General features: G+C 42.7%; 1 protein-coding gene across 1 annotated transcript in view; it reads right to left on the bottom strand.

Annotated features, from left to right (window-relative positions):
- rock2a (rho-associated, coiled-coil containing protein kinase 2a) overlaps positions 1-16026 on the bottom strand; it is a 40228-nt gene extending 24202 nt beyond the window's left edge. The window contains exon 1 of the mRNA XM_069723900.1: positions 15373-16026. Coding sequence (XP_069580001.1) covers positions 15373-15471 — 99 coding nt within the window. The 5' untranslated portion in view covers positions 15472-16026. The remainder of the gene's footprint in view (positions 1-15372) is intronic.
- Between the last annotated feature and the right edge of the window lie 2660 nt (positions 16027-18686).

Below are 18686 nucleotides of genomic sequence, written 5' to 3'. Positions count from 1 at the left end.
GCTACACAGGAAATGTGTCATCCATGACGAACGTACTTTCACTCTTCATCACTTAATTTACGAACGAGGTGTCTGACATCTTCCTCCCAATCACGCCGACAGAGAGCAGGACCGACCACTTTCTGAGGAGAGTTGATTTTCTGTCTAATTTCTCCCCACGGCACAGAACAACAACAGCAACAACAGCAAAAATCCTCGTCACTGCAGCCCAGCAGGTCTGACTGAGAACGACCAGCTTCCCCTCCAGCAGTTCATCCAACAGCGATAAACTCGACCGACTGTATACACAAACAGCAACTACGTGCAAAGAAAATAGTTTGAACTGGACGCTTCGTTCTTTGAGAGACACAGAAAAGAGACAGGGAGGCTCGATGACTCATTTTCTTTTTTTCCATCAGCAGCTGCCTACTTGATTCTGTCGATGATGTTCATCTGCTTACAAACGACGAACGCTGTTTCTGTGACCTTTTGAACACAGTCAGACTGACAGAGATGAAGCCTCCACCACAGCATGTCGTCACGTCCACATTTCTGTCTGAACACAACAAGAAACAGATTCTTATGAGCACACGGGAAGAAAAATGTGCCGTGTATGACTCCGGCCTTTTTGCTATTTCTGAAGAGCTGTGAATTCAATCTGTCCTCACGATTTCAGTGACAACGACATCTGACTCACCGGGTGTTGAACGTTGGTAAAAACTTGTCATTGGCCGACTATTACAGTCGGTATGCGTTTACCGTTTTCAAAATCCCTGTTGCGATGGGAGACAATAACAACCACCGCTGCGTCCTGGGCTTAATGTCCCCCAATGCTATTTAGAGTGGTTTAAAGAAATAAAAACAAGCCTAATAACCCTTCAGCAGAATGATAGATGAGCAGCAGATCTTTCTCCAGCGCTGCATTGAAGACACTGAAAAGCTACTAGATTACACACAATGTCTTCTTTCTGAATAAAGACAAAACATTCTGCAGCTAACTCAAACAAATCCAGAATCTTTCAGGCCGTACCTCCCAGCAAAGACACATCCATCCCCAATATTTGATATATTATTTATAAATACAGAAGATTTCCAAGCTTTTGCCTGATTCTGATGCATTAAGTTCTCGGGGATCATCGCTGGGAGCCTCAAATGACAAAATGCACATCAGACAAGTCAGAACTACACATGAATTCAGCGATTAATAACGTTGTTTGTAAAACAATTACGGAATCATTGAAGTCCAAGATATATTTCTATTATGGTCCTGAATGTTTTTGCTATTGAAGATGAGGATAATGAAATAACAATAGAAGCATGGTGTCTTTGAATTTCCAAGTAGCGACAGCAGGCTAACTAACTTCCTGGCTAAAAACACAGACTACTGGTCCAAGAGTTGATCCAGTGATAGTCGAGCACGACGCAGTGCAGGACACGGATGATTACCATCAGCAGCACCACCCTGCACACTTTTATGATGGAAGATAGTTTCAGCTTAACAGCAAGCTAAAATGGGTGTTGCTTATTTAAGCTCGCAACAAAGTTCTGTAATTTGCTTCGGTGACGTGACACACACACACATGTACACACACACACACACACACACACACACACACACACACACACACACACACACACACACACACAAACACACACGCACACAGCCTTGACTGACCACCTCTTGACATACTGTTTCATGGACAAACGAGGAAAATGTGTGCAAAGAAAAACAAACGGGGCAACAAAGGAGACGAAAATCAAATGAGCGGGTAAAAGATAAATAAAAGAGGAAATAAAGTTGTAATTTATCTCATCAAACTAAAAAAAGCTTCTTCTTTTTTTGAAATCGACGACCTTCCTTTTAGACCCTTTTTCTTATCATGTATTTAACAATATTACTCTGATGGATTTCCGTCCCGTTTCGACTCAGCTGATAACCTTTTACTTCATTATGACAGTTTCCATAAACATCGAAGAGTCTCAAGTTCTTTGGTTTATTTCCATGATGCATGCTGTTATATTATACTGAGTGCACACTGCCGCAGCCCGAACAGGAACACAGGTTGGGAAATGAATTGCGACACCGCAGTGTGTTCATTCAACTCAACACAAGCCTGACTATTTGTGGCATTCAGACATTTTATAGTTATAATGGACTCGGGGCGATGCAGGGAAACCATTAAACAAGCAACAGACAGACCGATGCCGACCTCTAATCGTTACAGTGTGTAACAATAAGGAAGTCATCTATCAACTTTTGTCAGCTGTGCATTCCTGAACAGTCAATACGAAGCCGTTCGACGCACCGGACGAAGCCAAATGTAACAACTGAGACCGCAAGAGCCCCGACGTGACCCGGAGCTGGAGCTGCTTTCTTTAAAACACATCGTCCACTTGTCACTGTGCTTTCTGCTCTTGCTCTTCCAGCATCGCAGTGCCGGGCGGCGGTGCTGCGATCTGTTTCGTGTCTCCCTCACTTTCCCTTTGTGCTCTCGTTCCTCCACCTTCCTCTCGCCTCCTCCTCCTCTGCCTGCTCTCTCCCTCGGCCTTATCTGCCCGTCCTCCCGCTCCCTCCATCGCGCTCCGCTCGGCTGAAGTCGGACCGCAGCGCCGCTTTATCATCTCGGCTTCACTTCCCCATTAAAGGACTGACCTCACACAAAACTACTATTTAAGGGAAAAAAATAACACACGCCGAGATGGAGGTGGGGGGAGGAGATGGGGGAGGGGGTGGTTTGCCGGTTGTGTAGTGCGCATACATCTACACGCACACATGCAGAAGGATCTCCCAAAAAAGCATGGCAATACAGGAAATGATCCACCCCACCCCCGGGCTGCCAGATAATTTCACTGTCATTTCCTCTGGGGGCACATTTCTCTGCTGCTGCTGCATTCGACTGCTGCTGCTGCTGCATTCGACTGCTGCTGCTGCTGCATTCGACTGCTGCTGCTGCTGCATTCGACTGCTGCTGCTGCTGCATTCGACTGCTGCTGCTGCTGCTGCATTCGACTGCTGCTGCTGCTGCATTCGACTGCTGCTGCCGCTGCTGCATTCGACTGCTGCTGCTGCATTGCTGCTGCCGCTGCTGCTGCTGCTGCTGCATTCGACTGCTGCTGCTGCTGCATTCGACTGCTGCTGCCGCTGCTGCATTCGACTGCTGCTGCTGCTGCATTCGACTGCTGCTGCTGCTGCAAAGAAAAAAAAACTAAAACACACAAATGCATGGCATCTCCAGATACAACCATGAATGCATACGTGCGTGTGCATGTAGGCTGCGTGCACTTAAGACTCCAAAAAACATCTTCAAAGCAAACACAACCACAGTTGAAATCATTTCTTGGCACAGAGTCACTGATTGATGCACACCGTTTGTAACTTCCACTGAGGTCTGTTTTAAAGGCGTGACTGCTGTTGGGTTTACATTACCGCTGCGGTTATGTGACGTTGCAGATGAAACAAGACAAACGACCACAGGTGACTTACTGTTTCCTCTTTCAACGGTTCTTTTTATTCATTTTACTCCCTCTTGTTCAGTCCGACTTTTCTTTTGTGATTTTGTTATATTACATCTTGACTGGCTGCACCTCTGATTTTGTACGTGCATCTCCGAATAACAACAGACTCTATCCGTGGTTGTCCTCACTGCTTCATTGCTCCTGATAAATCGATATCATTTTAGATGGTTATGAAACCAGTCGCAGCATGTGATGCCGGACGTCCATCAGTTACACTGTAGGTCCACGGAGCCAGATAACAGGTCCACTGCGCATCAATCAGCAATGCTGTACATCCTTCTCATACTGTCTGCAGCAGGGCTCGTACAAATGGGGCATTTCGTTTTCAATGCTGATAAGAATTTAAACCGTGAACAATTGGATTGTTACGTATCTCTGTGCTTTTCTGACAAATGACTGATTTATTGCCGTCATCCTTTAAACACATGATTTCATAGCAACTTACGATCCAAACCTCAGCAGCCGGAGGGTGGTAACCGAAAGCAGCTTACACGCCTCTGCAAACCAAGTGTGATCACTTCGTAAACGATCATAACGATCTGGATGAATTATTGGATTGTCGATATTCCTCAGAGGCGTAAAAGAAAACCATGAAACCACAACATGTGTCATGAATCCCAGTAGGAGTGAGAAATACGGTCGTAAAATGATGTCACGATATTTTGTGGTATTTTGCTGATAACAATATTCTTGATGACGTGACAAAATACTGAAACATATCTAATTATCAATCGTTAGTATTGTTTTTTTTATGTCAGCATGAACCTAACAGTTTGCTGTAAATATTTACATAAAACCGAAATAAAAATGATCTCACTTCATTTCATGTTGAACACAACAAAGTGAGAATCACACCTTGCAAGAACCGGCGTGTTGTTGCACGTAACGGTTACGTCAACGAGTTCGAATATTGTAATTATCTTGAGATACATTTTATTACAAGGAAGTTTTTAAAAGGAATTTAGTTCGTCTTCGGTCTCTTCAGTAAATGTGAAGCAACAGCGACTGGTTAGCTTAGCTTAGCACAAAAACTGGAAACGGGGGGAAGCTTTAGCCTGCCTGCCTGTCGGGAGGTAACAAAAGCCACAACTCAAAGAACTGCTGTTTTACTGCTGCAGCGATGTGGTGACGGGAATTATTCAGCAAAAGTCTCTTTTACAAACAGAAAGATAACGATAGTTTAATAATTAAAGGGAGAAAATAATCAGAAGTGCATCTTTGGGTTTAGTTGAATGAGATGTTTCTGCATCTGTGCGTGAGCCAAAGTCCAAGCATCGTATATATGATAACGTATGATATTACTGTGGACGATACAATATGGCACATCCCTCATTACAGGCAAAAATGTAGCTTTGCTTGCAGAGGCAGAACAGCCGGACACATGTGCAGCTTGTATATGTGGTTTGTGTGCGTTTGTGCACAATGACGTGTGTGGAAACATCAACAACTCGCCTTTCAAAAGCAAACAGATTCAGTAGTTTGGATGTATTTCATGTTCATCACAACAAACCACCTTTCACATAAAGTCAGACTGCAGGGGCTGGAGGTCCTGAACAATCAGTGTCTGAACAACAACAACAACAACAACAACAACAACAACACAGCAGCATGGCAGGCCGCAGAAGTCGCTGGTCTGTACCAGAGTGTTCAAACTATGAAGACCTGAATGCACGGCGGATTCAGCTCCACAGACTTCCAACTTTGGACATGAAAAAGTTGACAAAAGCAGTTCGCTGACAGTTGCCGTGAGAAATGAGAAGTAAATGCTTGTCGTAACGCTTGGACTCTGCAACGGCACGTAGCAAACATTCCCCGTCTACAAACCGGACCCGATGGTGACATATTATTCCTTTCTCTGTCATTTCTACATCTCCTCCTTAAACAAGATGAATCAAGTGTGGGGGACGGATAGATAAATAAATAAATACATGTTGCCCTGGTGACGGCGAGAGGCCGCAGTGGCTGTGTGCATCTCTGCAGTGAGGAAGTGGTATTGTGTTGGTGCATTTTGTTTGCTCAATTAAAACCTCACGCAAGACTGTTTGGCGGATAAAGTGGCGTTTAGGCAATCAGAAAGCTTTAGTCTGAGACGACAGCGTTTCTTCCAGAGCAGAAGAGGATACAGGAGGAGCTCCACTCTAAAACGTAGCCGTTAACCACATTTGCAGAAATTTGAAGACATCAGGATTTGCAGAGGCCCCGCAGGTCGTTTAATGGATTGCAATTACACAACAGAAATGACTGCATGCAGCTCTTCCCATTAGCATTACTGTAAAAGACGCCAACAGGACTCTGGAGGACATTTATCAGCTACTCAGAGGAAGTGGCTATTTATGAATATTAAATAAGTGACAAATGTCTGGGGAGGTGTAAAGCTGTAGCAGTGGTTCAAACTTGAATGCGTCTGGCTTACTGTATCCGGACAGATCCTCCCTTCCTTATCCACAGTAGCGTTGGCTTCACTTACGTAACGTACTAATAAACCATATCGTCAGGGGTTGTTTTTTTCCCAGCACAGTTTGATGCATGTATGCGGGACACTTCCACGTACAGCTGCACTAACAATCTCACAGTGAGCTGATACAACTATCTGTCCGGTTATTCTTATCAGCAGGAGTTGTTATGTATCTATTAGATAGCACTTTATCTTTGCTATACTGTAATCCAGCCGGTGGGTTATGGCTGGTTGCTTAGCAACTCCAGCAAAATACAAAGAGCTGAAAGCGGTTGAAGCTCCAGAGAAGCAGCAGGCTGGAGTTTCATAAGTGCTCCGTTTTCTGCACATTCTCTTCTTCTGGATGTTATTCAGCCAACCTGCTGTTGACATTTTGAGGCGGTCGTTCTCCCCTCGCCTGCTTCAAATCCTTATCACCCTATAAAAAGCCACGTGGATGCACCAGTCAGGAATGCGATGATGTGAACGCGAAAGGGGGGACGAACACAAGAGAGCAATAACGCAACTTTTAGTTTCACGTCACAACTTCTTGTCTGAGCCGCGTGCAATTCGTCCCACTGAAAGAAATAACAAAAAGAAAACCCTCTTCCTCTCCTCATACCCATCTCATCAGCAGGCATGTGGAACAGAAAACAAGCAGCACTGCTCTGGGCTTAAAAGGATTTGAGCAGAAAAGTTAATGTTTTGATCGAATTCCAGCCGTTTTAAAAATAGTTGTGGGGATAAACGGTGGTCCGGGCAGACGGAGGGGACGGTGCCAGGCAGGTCCCGTAAACCCTCCAAGAAAGACACAACGGCAGGAATCCTGTGCCCACAAATAGCACGGCTAATGTCTCCCCGGGGAATAACAAGAGTATGTCTTACTCTCGCCATATGACAGATTTCTGTCCCATGCTCTTGTGCCCTGCACATTTTTGGCACCCACGTTATATTATAAAGAACCAGCATATACTGAGGAGTGTGCCAGGAAAAATAGCAAAGGGAGTACTGCATGTACAGAAGGTCCTGCTGCATGTAAGCCTCACGCTCTGCGCTGTCTGAATGCTCAACGTGTCCCGCCAACAAGCCATAACGTTGCCTCAACATTTACATTTACAACAAGTTTTTTTTTTCTTTTCTTTTATGTATGTGGTAAAACTGCGTCAGTACTGCCAGGAAGTGGCAGCACCTCAAAGCAGAAGAAGAAAAAGAAGAACAGGTTACTGTCGTTGTCCAATAAAACGTGTGTGTGTGTGTGTGTGTGTGTGTGTGTGTGTGTGTGTGTGCTGCGATACAAACAGACAACTACAGCCAACAAAAAGCTCTCGGAGGAACTCATTCAGAAAAAAGTACACAAAAGGAGCCGTTCAGACTCTGCCAGGTATCAAATCATAAATATGCAACAGAGCAAATAACATCTCAGAGATGATCATAAAGATGTGCCTCTCGTCAGGTTTGTCCAAGGTAAGAGTTGGATGGCATTTGTTGAGAACAAGGTGAGTCACTCTCTTTGTGTGTGTGTGTGTGTGTGTGTGTGTGTGTGTGTGTGTGTGTGTGTGTGTGTGTGTGTGTGTGTGTGTGTGTGTGTGTGTGTGTGTGTGTGTGTGTGTGTGTGTGTGTGTGTGTGTGTGTGTGTGTCAGCAGGGGTCTTTGAACAATACTTGAATAGTTCCCCAGCGAGTATATTGAATTGTATTTTTTGCTTAAAATGCCCGTCCCTAATATGCAACTTGGTTTATGTGGGATATATTTAAAGAATAGGAAGTCTGCTGTTTTTAATCATCCACAGGACTTGAACAATTATTTTCAGTAACAATTACTTTACAATTATTACAATTTAAGCTGAAGGGGTCAAAAAATGATTAAAGAATGAAAAAAAAAATCATCTTTCTATAATTATATTTTTGTGTGAATTTCTCGTTTTTTTTATACGTATTTTTTCAAGCTGAATGATAAAAAAATAGTTGGTTAATCATGCAAATAATTTTTTTATTTACAATTTTTTTTTTTATTCTCCAATTCCAGCTTCTTAAATGTGAATATTTTCTGGTTCCTTTCGTCCTCCATCATAATAAACTGAATATCTTTTGGTTGTGAACTGTTGGTCGGGACAAAATAAAATATTTCAGGCTGCAACTTCAGCTTTTGGACACAGGTTGACATTTTTCACAATCTTCTGGCATATTAAATACCAAACAACTAATGGATTAATTAAGAAAATGATTGACAGATAAATCAATAATGAAAATCCTCAGTAGTTGCAGCCTTACTATTTTCCAGTAAAATATCAAGCTTTGGGAAAAATGTTTAAATTAAACAATCACAGAGAATTTAACTTTGATTGAACTTTAATTGAACTACTCATAATTCATAAGTGGATATTGCCTCATTTTAAGAGGGTACCAAGATACAAAAATTGGAAAGCACTGAATTATCACGTAATGATTATTTTCAGTCAAAACAGAGCACAAATTGCCAATCATGAGTTCCCAAAGTCATCTGATTAGTAAGATAGAAGAATTTTAAAAAATAAATTTACATAAAGCACTTAAATGATTCTTAATTTCCAATGTTTCACAATTTTGGTTTTTTTTTTGTAACATTATCCAAGACATTAAAAAAAAAAAAAAAATCTCATTTTCATTAATAAATCTGCTTCTGTGCAACTGAATAAACATATGGGGCAAACTTTGAGCAAAAAAAACCACAAGCCCCACAATGAGGTAATTAGGCTTGGTTTAATTTGAGAGTTTCAATTTCAATCCACTGGTATGAACATTATTACATTTGTAAATAAATATCCTCAGTATTGGCACAAACTATTTGAATTAGCAGTGCCAGCGTCGGCACTGAAACACTGCCGGGTCCAAACTCAGCCGCTCACATATAAACGTTCCTGTTTGGGTTTTGTTAAAGCAAATGAAAGCTGCACGAACTCACTGACGATCCAGAGCTGTTTGGTAATGCGCTGCATTGTTCCCTTGTTGCTGCTGGCTGCACACAATGCAGCTTGTGTGTTGCTAAGATCAACCGAATAATGTGTTTGCTTGTGAAAATCAACACAAATGCGTGTCCATGAGTAACTGAAGCTGTGCATATTGTGTGTGTGTGTGTGTGTGTGGGAGGTTGTGCTTCAGCAGCAGGTTGTGATGGAATGATAAGACTGAGGCCAGATGGATGGGGTTGTGCGTTATGCGTGGGAGCCTCCAGTTCTGCTCTTCTCACTCACACGCCTCATTTGAAACCAAAAATAGACCAAGGTTCAGGTAGAGAAACTCTTTAACACTCGCACCACGGGGTGAAGATATTTTTGTAATAAATTGAACAACGGAGGGATTTGGTCGGTCGTCCGTTAGCCGCGGCGCACTTTGCATAACTGACATGCCACTTTGATCAGTGCGAGAAGGGAAAGTCTCTCAAAAGTCAAATCTTCCACCGGGTCTGTAAAGTTTGCCTAAAGACACTGACTAATGCTACTGACTAACTTTATCACCACAATCACTGCGGTTAGTATTCACTAGTTTAAATCTCAACTACACCCTTTATGTCTAGACAAGAAGATCCACCAGATTAAGACGAACCTCAGGCTGCATACGTTTCCTTTCACACGAGAACCATACCGCATCGTCCTATTAAGAGGATGGAGGAGCTTTACAGCAGTTTATTTAAAGGTTCATCACAGGAACTGGACGGGCAACTCGGCTGTAGTAGAGTAGTAATCATTTTTAATTCAAGCAGCGTTTCAGTTTTTCTGTACTTAAAACACACCAATTAAATTCTAGCGATAAGGCTCTTCCTCATTTTCTGAATTCGTCCTCGCAGCCCTGCGAGGTGGATCTCGGCTCATGTGTTATTTCATTAGTATTAATTTATGAGCAAACAAAGTGCAGAGAAGAATGTGCCTATTTATTAATTTATGTGTTGAGTGTGGGGGTGTGTAGACTTTGATTTTTGTCCAGTAAACAATGAATGTTTAACAGTCGCCTGGGGGAATCATGTTGCCTTTAAAAAGCAAGTAACAAGATTGGAGAGTTATCAGTCATCAGACATATTTGTTCCCCAAGACGTTGTTTCTGAAACAAGAACCAGAAACAAGACCAGTTTTTACCCACAGGCCATCACTCTGTCAAACAATTAACATTAGACAAGCAAAGTCAAACCAAAATGTCCATTTATGTGTTTGTACATTAAGAAAGCAAGTTATAACCAGAGTTAAACTCCTTGTTTTTGAAAACATACGTTGCCAATAAAGGTGATTGAGTTTCTGATTCTGATTTCTTCAATAATTTTGGACATAATATGAACACAATGAATTGTGAGAAACCAAAACAGGGTCTCACATCCAAAATAATAACATCCAAGCAAATAAATATATACCAACACAACAATGTGACCTATAACGTCTCCTCACAAGATCTGGTACCAGCTTTGTATAATACTGCTAATCAAATAATAAACCGTGTGCCACATAAGACCCTTTTATATTCACTAATATTATACGTGGCAGCTTCAATCCGCGCAAACACCAAAAGGTAAACATGACAGGTCGCGATTATTACCTGGACTTTGACTGTGTCCACAATCACTCCCTGTTTTAATAATGTGGCTCATTTACTGTCTACCGTTTTATCTGAGAGTCCGAGTGTAGAAATCTATCGACTGCAAAATGTGGAAAAAGTACTGGATGTACACTGCTTTCTGCGAACAATCCCACAATGCAATGTGATGCATTTCACAGAAGTAAAAATAGCCGTAATGCAACAAAATGACGGTGACAATTATGAAGTCTTTACAATCTCAAATTACTGCTGCTAATGAGAGTGAACTCTTCGGTGTTCGGATATGACTGCTTTCTTGGTCAGGTGCCGTGTCTTTTTTGCCAATTTTTTTACAGTGGAATTAAACAAATGAGATATAATGAGTTAATTAGTCAGCTTTAATAGAGTTGATTTTGTGAACTTCAGCGAGCCAGACAAGCCATTTACCTAATTATAAAACTACGCTCAGCTAACCAGCTGCAAGGAAACGTGCAGTCGTATTAATCTTTCCGTCTAGCGCTCCGTGAGAAACAAAATGAGCTTAATTCCCCAAATGTCCAACAAGTCCTTCGACAACATTAACTTTCAAATGTGAATACTGTGAGTGAAACGGGAATAAACTTCGGTGGGCCGTTTATTGGTTTGAGTAGAAAGTGGAAGTAGAAAGTCCAGTTTCTTTGCTCCGACCGCTGACGATGACCAGAAGCCTCGTGGCTGAAGTGGAGGGTGACATTTTCAGACTGCCGAGGTCTTCTTCACTGGAGTGGAGCAAAAACCAAAAAAAAGCCCACGGAGAGGCCCGACTCACCAGAGGAGGTGTGGAGCAGAGAGACTGGCTTGTTTTGAAGAAAAAAAAATTGGCCAGGGACACCGTCCCCAGTGCCTTATAAGGCAGTGTTTCTATCCAGCTAGCACACTGAAGTCAGGACTGCTGCTGCTGGCCTGACATCAACACAAACTGCACTCCAGAGATGAAGTCTCAGGTTGACTATCCGGGTGAGGAGAACATTACATGTTGAACTTATCTCCACCTCCTCCGAGAGCTGCACAGTGCAGGAGGAAGGTCCTTGTGGGTGATGCAGTGAGCAGTGAGATAAAAGGGACGGATGGGGTGGGGAGGAGGGAGGTGGGGGAGGTGAGGGGGGCGGCAGGAGACGCTGGGTGAAAGAGTGATAAATACTGGGTGGGAGATGAGTGGGGAGAAAAGCATCACAGAATATATGACTGGAGATGAAGGGAACAAAAGAGAGCGGTTCAAAGTTCCTGTTCCCGGCATCCGACTGAACAACTACAGGAGAGAACGTCGGTACTTTTATGGCACCTACAGAACCGCTTCGGTACTATCTGGCATCCAAAATTAACTCGTCACTCGGTGCAAACTTTCGATACCGATGCTACATCCGAGACGTATAAAACTTTGGCTTCATTTACGTGGGATTAAATGTGGTCGGGGTCAGTTAGCTCCAGCATGTAGCCTCTACTTCTGTAGATCTGTGCTGGCCGGCGTCCGCGGACAGCGCGTGAGGTGTTTAGGGAATATCGGTAAATCGTAGCTCCAGAGAAGAACACAGGTTACACTCTCCGGCTCTACGCTGCATAAAAACTAGAAAACTCGTACTTCAAAGTGAAATGTAAATTTTTTTTTTAATTTTTTTATTTGATCTTAAAATGGATTTAAATTGTTTTTTTTTTTTTTTATCAAAGTCTCCAAATCGTTTGCACTTTAAAAGCTGCGCACAAACTTAACCGGACGTACCGGGTCGGCAGCAGGATCACAAGACGTCGGACTACAGTTAAAATACCTGCCGAGTGTTTAACGAGGCTGAGAGAGAAGCAGAGCCAGAGAAAAAGAGATGAGGCTAAAAAGTGAAAGGGGAAAGTGCAGTCATTCGTAGGGACTTTGAGCCCCATATATAGCTGCCAACTATTTACTCAGTGAGGTCATTTCCTGTAGGACGGCAGAAAGGCAACTTAAGCGACTCGCAATCAAGTGTCCATATTTCTCTTGTTTTTTCTATCTTTGAAATGCCCCTTTTTCTTCTGCTTGCCCCTTTAACAATCACCCGCTGCACTCGGAGCTGCCAAGTGAGTCCGGCGCTTCAGTCAGCGGTGGTGTGCTGCCAAATAATGATCACAACAGTTTGCAGCAGAGGAAGGTTGCTGAGACTTCAGGTTACACTTGATCGAATGCTGATGGAGGCAATACAGAGATTTACAGTTTGTATAACCGCAGCGAACCGCAGCATTAAAGCACCGCTTATGGGATTTCTGCCGGCTCGCCTGGTCTTTGTTGTTTTTTTTTAAAGCAGGGGGTGAATTGTTGTCCCTCACAGGTCACAACGTCTCTGTTTTTAACGTCAAGAGTACAATACTCTAGAGTCAGCTGTCTTTAAAGGAAAGTGACTCAGTTTCCTTGACAGATGCTGCAAATTCCTCCCTTTCAGTTTTCCGTATCCTCGGGGAAAGCCGGCCTCCTCGGTAACTCCCATATACATCAAACTTCGTGCTGACCCAAAAAAAATATATATACAAAGCTTAAATCAATTATCGAGTTTCTTTTGCAAACATATTATTGCGAAAACTAAATAATGGACAACAATGCAGCTTTTTCCTGTTTTTTCCTGTTGCTACGCCACAATGGCAGGAGATTAGTGATTCGTTATTTACTGAATATGAGCCTGTGAGCAATTATCAAGGCACTCTAAGTATGTGTGTTTTTATTCCACCTGCTGCTGCTGCAACAAACAAAAAAAAGGGCATATCTGCGGTCTCTCTGTGTTTGAGCATGTTTTTGAATCCCAACCTGAGCAGCAGCAAAACTTCTTGATCCCAGCGATGGCACCTCGGCTGCTAAAAATGGAAACCTGCAGCCTGTTCTCTCCTACGCATGCTTCCCACTCAACTTTTGTCTCCAGCGCTCAACACCTCCCTCTCTCTCCCCGGCTCGTGTGCAGGAAGTAAACACCACCTGTGTTAGAGTCGGTTTTCTGCTAAATGTTTTAAGGGAAGAGGGAATAGTCGAGGAGTGTCTCCAGGAGGGGAGGTTTGGGGGAGGGGGACGTGAGGGGGGTAGGGGGTACAGGGGGCCCCCAGCTAGCTGGGGGCCCATTAAAAGGGGGTGAGGTGATGCTTTTCAAGATAGACCTGACAGTGTGTTTGCCCTCTGTCAGGTCCAGTTAGGAGGGCGACCCAGGAATTCAAACACCGAAAAAAAACCTGCAATGGATGTTACTTTACAGCGAAAGTAGGAAACGTTACACAATGTTGGTTCAAGATTACAGGTGGAGTTAAAAGTTAGAGACACGGGGTGACAAGGACAAGAGATGTTAATGATTCCAGATGTGATCATTCCTGCACATAACCAACACCAGAGTTTAGTTTGGGAAAATAGGGTTAATCTAACGACTCCGAGGACCTTTTTTTTTTCTTCTTCTTCTTCTTCCTCCAGCAAAGTGATGATATACACTGGAGTAATGGAAGGATTTTTCCACTGTCTTATGCAACTTCAGGCCATCACCAAATTCACCAGAAGCAGCTGTCATAGGGAACATCCTCTTTACTTCATCGGGCACGACTTGAGCAGCATCTCAAGCTGTAAACTATTGATTCTTTGCCAAATAGTATGACCACAAAAAAAAAAAAAAAAAAAAAAGAGATTAAACTTGTATCTGCAAAAAGGGGACAATGATTTCCCTTTGGCTCGCTATCTCTTTGGACACATGCGGGCATTCGGCTGTGTCAGTAGCGTAAGTTTCAAACAGTGATCCCGTGTCTGGCTTCATGTAACGCTTAATATCCATTAATAGCACCGGGACATTCACAGTCTGGTCAATCAGACTGAACTGCCGTTCAATTTCACCTCATCCACCGATCTGCCGAACAAATCATCAGACGTGGGCGGTAAATGAGACGTCTGCAGCCAAGCAGGTCCGTCGCCTGTCAGGAAAAATCCTTCGAAATTTGATGTCACGACACATAAAGGAGCTGCATAAACAACACCGTAAACAACACAGTCAGTCCTGCGAGGGCAAACACGGAGGAATGAAAGTTTGCTTACACTTTCTGACCACTTCAGCTCAGAGGAACAAATGTAGGAAATGCACAAGCTCACTTCCTTTGATTTTATGAGGAATGCAAAATAAAAATAAAAATGCTTTTCTGTGGAATAGGTTCAAAACGCATTTGTGTATTTCGGTGGTTTATAATTAAAATGTATAATTGGGCTGGACTGACAGGTTGAGGGTGGTATTAAAACTCATCCTACCAAAAATTTGCATCCTGTGTTGTTGTTGTTGTTGTTGGAGTAAAACTACCAAACAAATTAAGGCAAATAGTTGTTGGAAATGTTCCATAACCGGCGGACAACATCCTTTTATCACATCAATGCAGGATGACCACAATCCGTCAGGGGCCAGTGGTTCTGCAGAGGTTCTGCAGGGCCCAAAGAGTTTCAGCTGGAAATATTAGTCTCCACGAAACACACCGAGTGGGACATTCTCCACAAGTTAATCCTAATCTGTAGACACGCTTCAAAGAGCCCCAAACTGCCCCGTCTGCACTCAGTCTTAACTATTAATCAGGCCTGTCTGCAGTATATATCCACCCTGTTGATCTTATTCTGGCTGCTTCTTATTAAAAAAAAAAAAACAACAAGAAGAAGAAGAAGAAGAAAAGAAAAGAAAAAGGGGGGTGTTATGACGAGGTGTCTGATTTCAGTGCAAACTGTGCAGCTTCATGTCAGACTGACGTGAAGAATTAATAAAGAATAACACAGAGTTGGAAACACAATGCCAACACCTCCCAGCAGCTCAATGGGAAGAACCCATCAGCACAGGGTTGTGTTTGTGTTGCAGTGGACAGACAAACACGGCATCATTCATAACCTATGAATCCCACTTGACTTACCAGCAAACTTTCCAGGTTTAGGGCAGATCTGGGGTCTCGGATCATGTCCTCCAGCTTCTTCAGCCGGGTTTCCATCCTCCTCTCGGCGCCCAGCGACATGACGGCGGTTCAAAGTTGAGCTGAAAATATATTTATATGTATATATACATATATATTATATATGTATAGTTGGGGGTTTTTTTTTCTTCTTTTTTTTTTCTCCCCCCGAGCTTGTTTTGAGTTTTACATGTGAAGCCGTCTTTGTTCCTGGCTAATGGCCGAAGGGGCCTAGCGGAGCGGCATCGGGCTCCCGGCCCGCCGACCCGCGTCCAGCGGGAGTTAGTTGCGCACGATGAGGAGGAAATATTCCCGAAGCAGGAGAAAGAGAGAGAGACTTCACCAGGAAAACAAACAAAAACAAAAACAAAACAAAACAAAACAAAAAAGAAAGCAACTTGTCCAGTGAGCGGGCCTTTCTGTGAGTTCACCAGCGACTCGGAGCCGCTAAAATTAAAAAAACCAAAAAAAAACACCCAACCACGACGACACACTTTGAATTATCACCTCCCGTTAAACTGGAAGATGGGGTTGTTTTTTTTTCTTTTTTTTAATCCCAACTCGGGACGATGAAGTTTGAATTTGGAGAGATAGCAGCAACAGGCAGCGGGGCGTTTTCTTCGTCCCCCCCCCCCACCACCACCACCACCACCACCACCACCGCCTCTCCTCCCCTTCCCCCTGCGCGCTTTGGACGCTTTGGAAACGCTTTGGACTCGAGCGTTGTTGTTTTGTTGTTGTTGTTGTTGTTGTTGTTGAGGAGGAGGAGGAGGAGGAGGAGAAAAAAAAAATTCCGCTTCGTTTTCACCCCATTCAACAACGTTTGCAGCCCCCCCTCGCAGAACCGTCGTTTTTGTTGTTGTTGTTGTTGTTTTGTTTGTTTGTTTTTTTATCCCCGGTGCTGCCACAAGTCACCTGAAAGGGCGATAAAGTCTGTTCTCCCGCGCTGAGTTTTTAATAAGCACTCGCTCGCTTCCTGGATTTCTTCTCGCATTTTTCGCATCTGTCCTCCTCGTCTTCGTCCTCCTCGTTTCCGGTGCGGAGTCGCGGAACAAAAAAAATAAATTAAAAAAAAATAAAAAATAAAGTTTTCTTCGCGGAGAAAAGTCCTCTGGCAGCGGACACCTCTTCACCGACACACACACACACACACACCCGGAGGCTGGAGAGCGTCTCCTCCCCCCTGACATCAACCATCAACCACACCGAGGACTCGGTTACCCAGAATGCCTCTCAGTCTGCAGGCTGGTTGTTGTTGTTGTTTTTTTACTGGAATATATTATAATCATTAACTGCAACTGGGTTCAAGGCAAAGCAAACAGTCACCTGATTGGCTGTTTTAACTTAACTGGGTTTTTTTTTTGTTTTCCAGCTTTTTAAACGTCATAATCCTGGCTAAAAATGCACCAAATTATAATCAGCTGTTCAGACAGGAGGTCAACATGTCCACCAGATTTGGTGGAAAGTTCTGCACTTGATTGACTAATAAAAATAAATTTAAAAAATAAATCCTGCTTGTTTGTATTTCTGAAACAGTTAGGCCACGTATTTACACGATTTACCTGATCATCTTTTACCTGCGGCAGTTCCCATGCACCCAGGTTGGTCCCTTAGTTATACCAGACTTAATAAATGAACACCTCTATTCAGGCGGGGACGAAAACCTTTCATGATGTGTTTACAGTGGTGGAACCTGACGAAGCACGTTTGCTTAACTCTTACTTTAGTCAAACTTTCCAGGTACTATAATTTGTAATTCCACTGCACTACGTTTCAGAGGAAATTAACTCTCTCCTCGATCGCTTTTATTCAACAACTTGAGTTACTTTTCAGATAATTTGGCGTAATGGATAATATACCAAAGCTTTTTAAATACAACGCCGTTGAAGATTAGGTGTTGTATTTCGGGTGTCTCACCAACAGCAGCGTGTTTGATCCGGTATTTCACCATAAATCAAAGATTAGAGTCAGAAAACTGAAAACAAATTTGTGTGTCAGAAACTTTTCTTCTTTCTTCTCCCAGTAATCATCTGATGACACTTCAGATTTATCTGCTGTGCCTCCATATATATATATATATATGTATATATGTATATATGTATGATGTAATGCAGTTTTAACTGGCGTCCCCTGCAACAGCTACAACAGTAAAATGCTGCTTTAATCACAGATGCTTCTGTATTACTAATCTAATGATGTCATCCATCGTGATATATCAGTCAGAGGGATCAAACCATTGCTTATATATACATATATTTCACTCAGGTACCTATGTTATTTTCCATACAGGAGTATTTTCATATTTCTTTAAGCCTATTGGTACTTTTACTTGATCTGAATACTTCCTTCACCACCGTATGTTTGTCTATTTTTTTTCAGCCAATTAAAAAAAAAAACATTCAAAGTACCTTCATGATGCTCAAAGCTAATGGTCACCTACTATTCCACATCAGTCATTCAACTTGTCGCCCTTTACATGAGTTATTCAATACAAAGCAGGTGCGTGAATGCTATTTCCTGGGAAAAGTCTGGCATCGTGAACAGGAAGTGATGCACTTGTCCAATTTCTTTATTTGGAGCTGTTATTTTGCATGTGGAGGAACAGCCAATAGGCGCTGGAAGAGATGAACACTCATGCGCCACCTACAGAGACAAAAATGTTCCAAGGAAAAAGCCCTCACAGCAGCAGACTATTTATTAAACAGGTAATTTCTGGGAAATGCAGTCTGAAATAGCTCAGTGAACAGCTGCTGAGGACATTTATCACCCTTTGTGGATCTCAGTGAATCATAACTTTACTAGAGAGTAAACGTTTGGACAAAGGCTGATGAACTATGAATGAGCTCATCAGGTTCGAGTTGGATGTTATGCTATAATACAGAAACCATGTCAGCCTTTAGTTGTAGAAAATATCAGTACATTTACATTGGACCGTATTCACCTGTTTATGTCTGTAACAAACACAAAGTCAGTGTTTTTGTCTCAGTTGATATATTGGACAGGGAAACTAAAAGATGGTGGCAACCAATAATAACAATGATATCTAATAATGATTTATTTGCCCATAATAATCACTACCTCCTGTTATTTTTGATGAATTGAGGATATGCGTGACCACACAAGGCTGTATGATTGTTTGACACGATGTCACGGTGCTTATAAACCGAATGAGTCCACAGCAGCAGTCAGAGGTCATAGAGGAACAACAAGCTTCACAAGTCTGAGACAATGATCAGTAAATTTGACACTTGTGAATTGATCAGGGTAATAAATTAATC

The sequence above is a fragment of the Brachyistius frenatus genome, unplaced genomic scaffold (genome assembly GCF_029030835.1).
Source record: "Brachyistius frenatus isolate BFR_SWC_R1_liver_20210118 unplaced genomic scaffold, ASM2903083v1 Contig_350, whole genome shotgun sequence".
In the NCBI taxonomy this organism is placed as follows: Eukaryota; Metazoa; Chordata; class Actinopteri; family Embiotocidae; genus Brachyistius; species Brachyistius frenatus.
The sequence above is the reverse complement of the archived record's forward strand: the minus strand, read 5'-3'. Positions and strand labels throughout refer to the sequence as shown.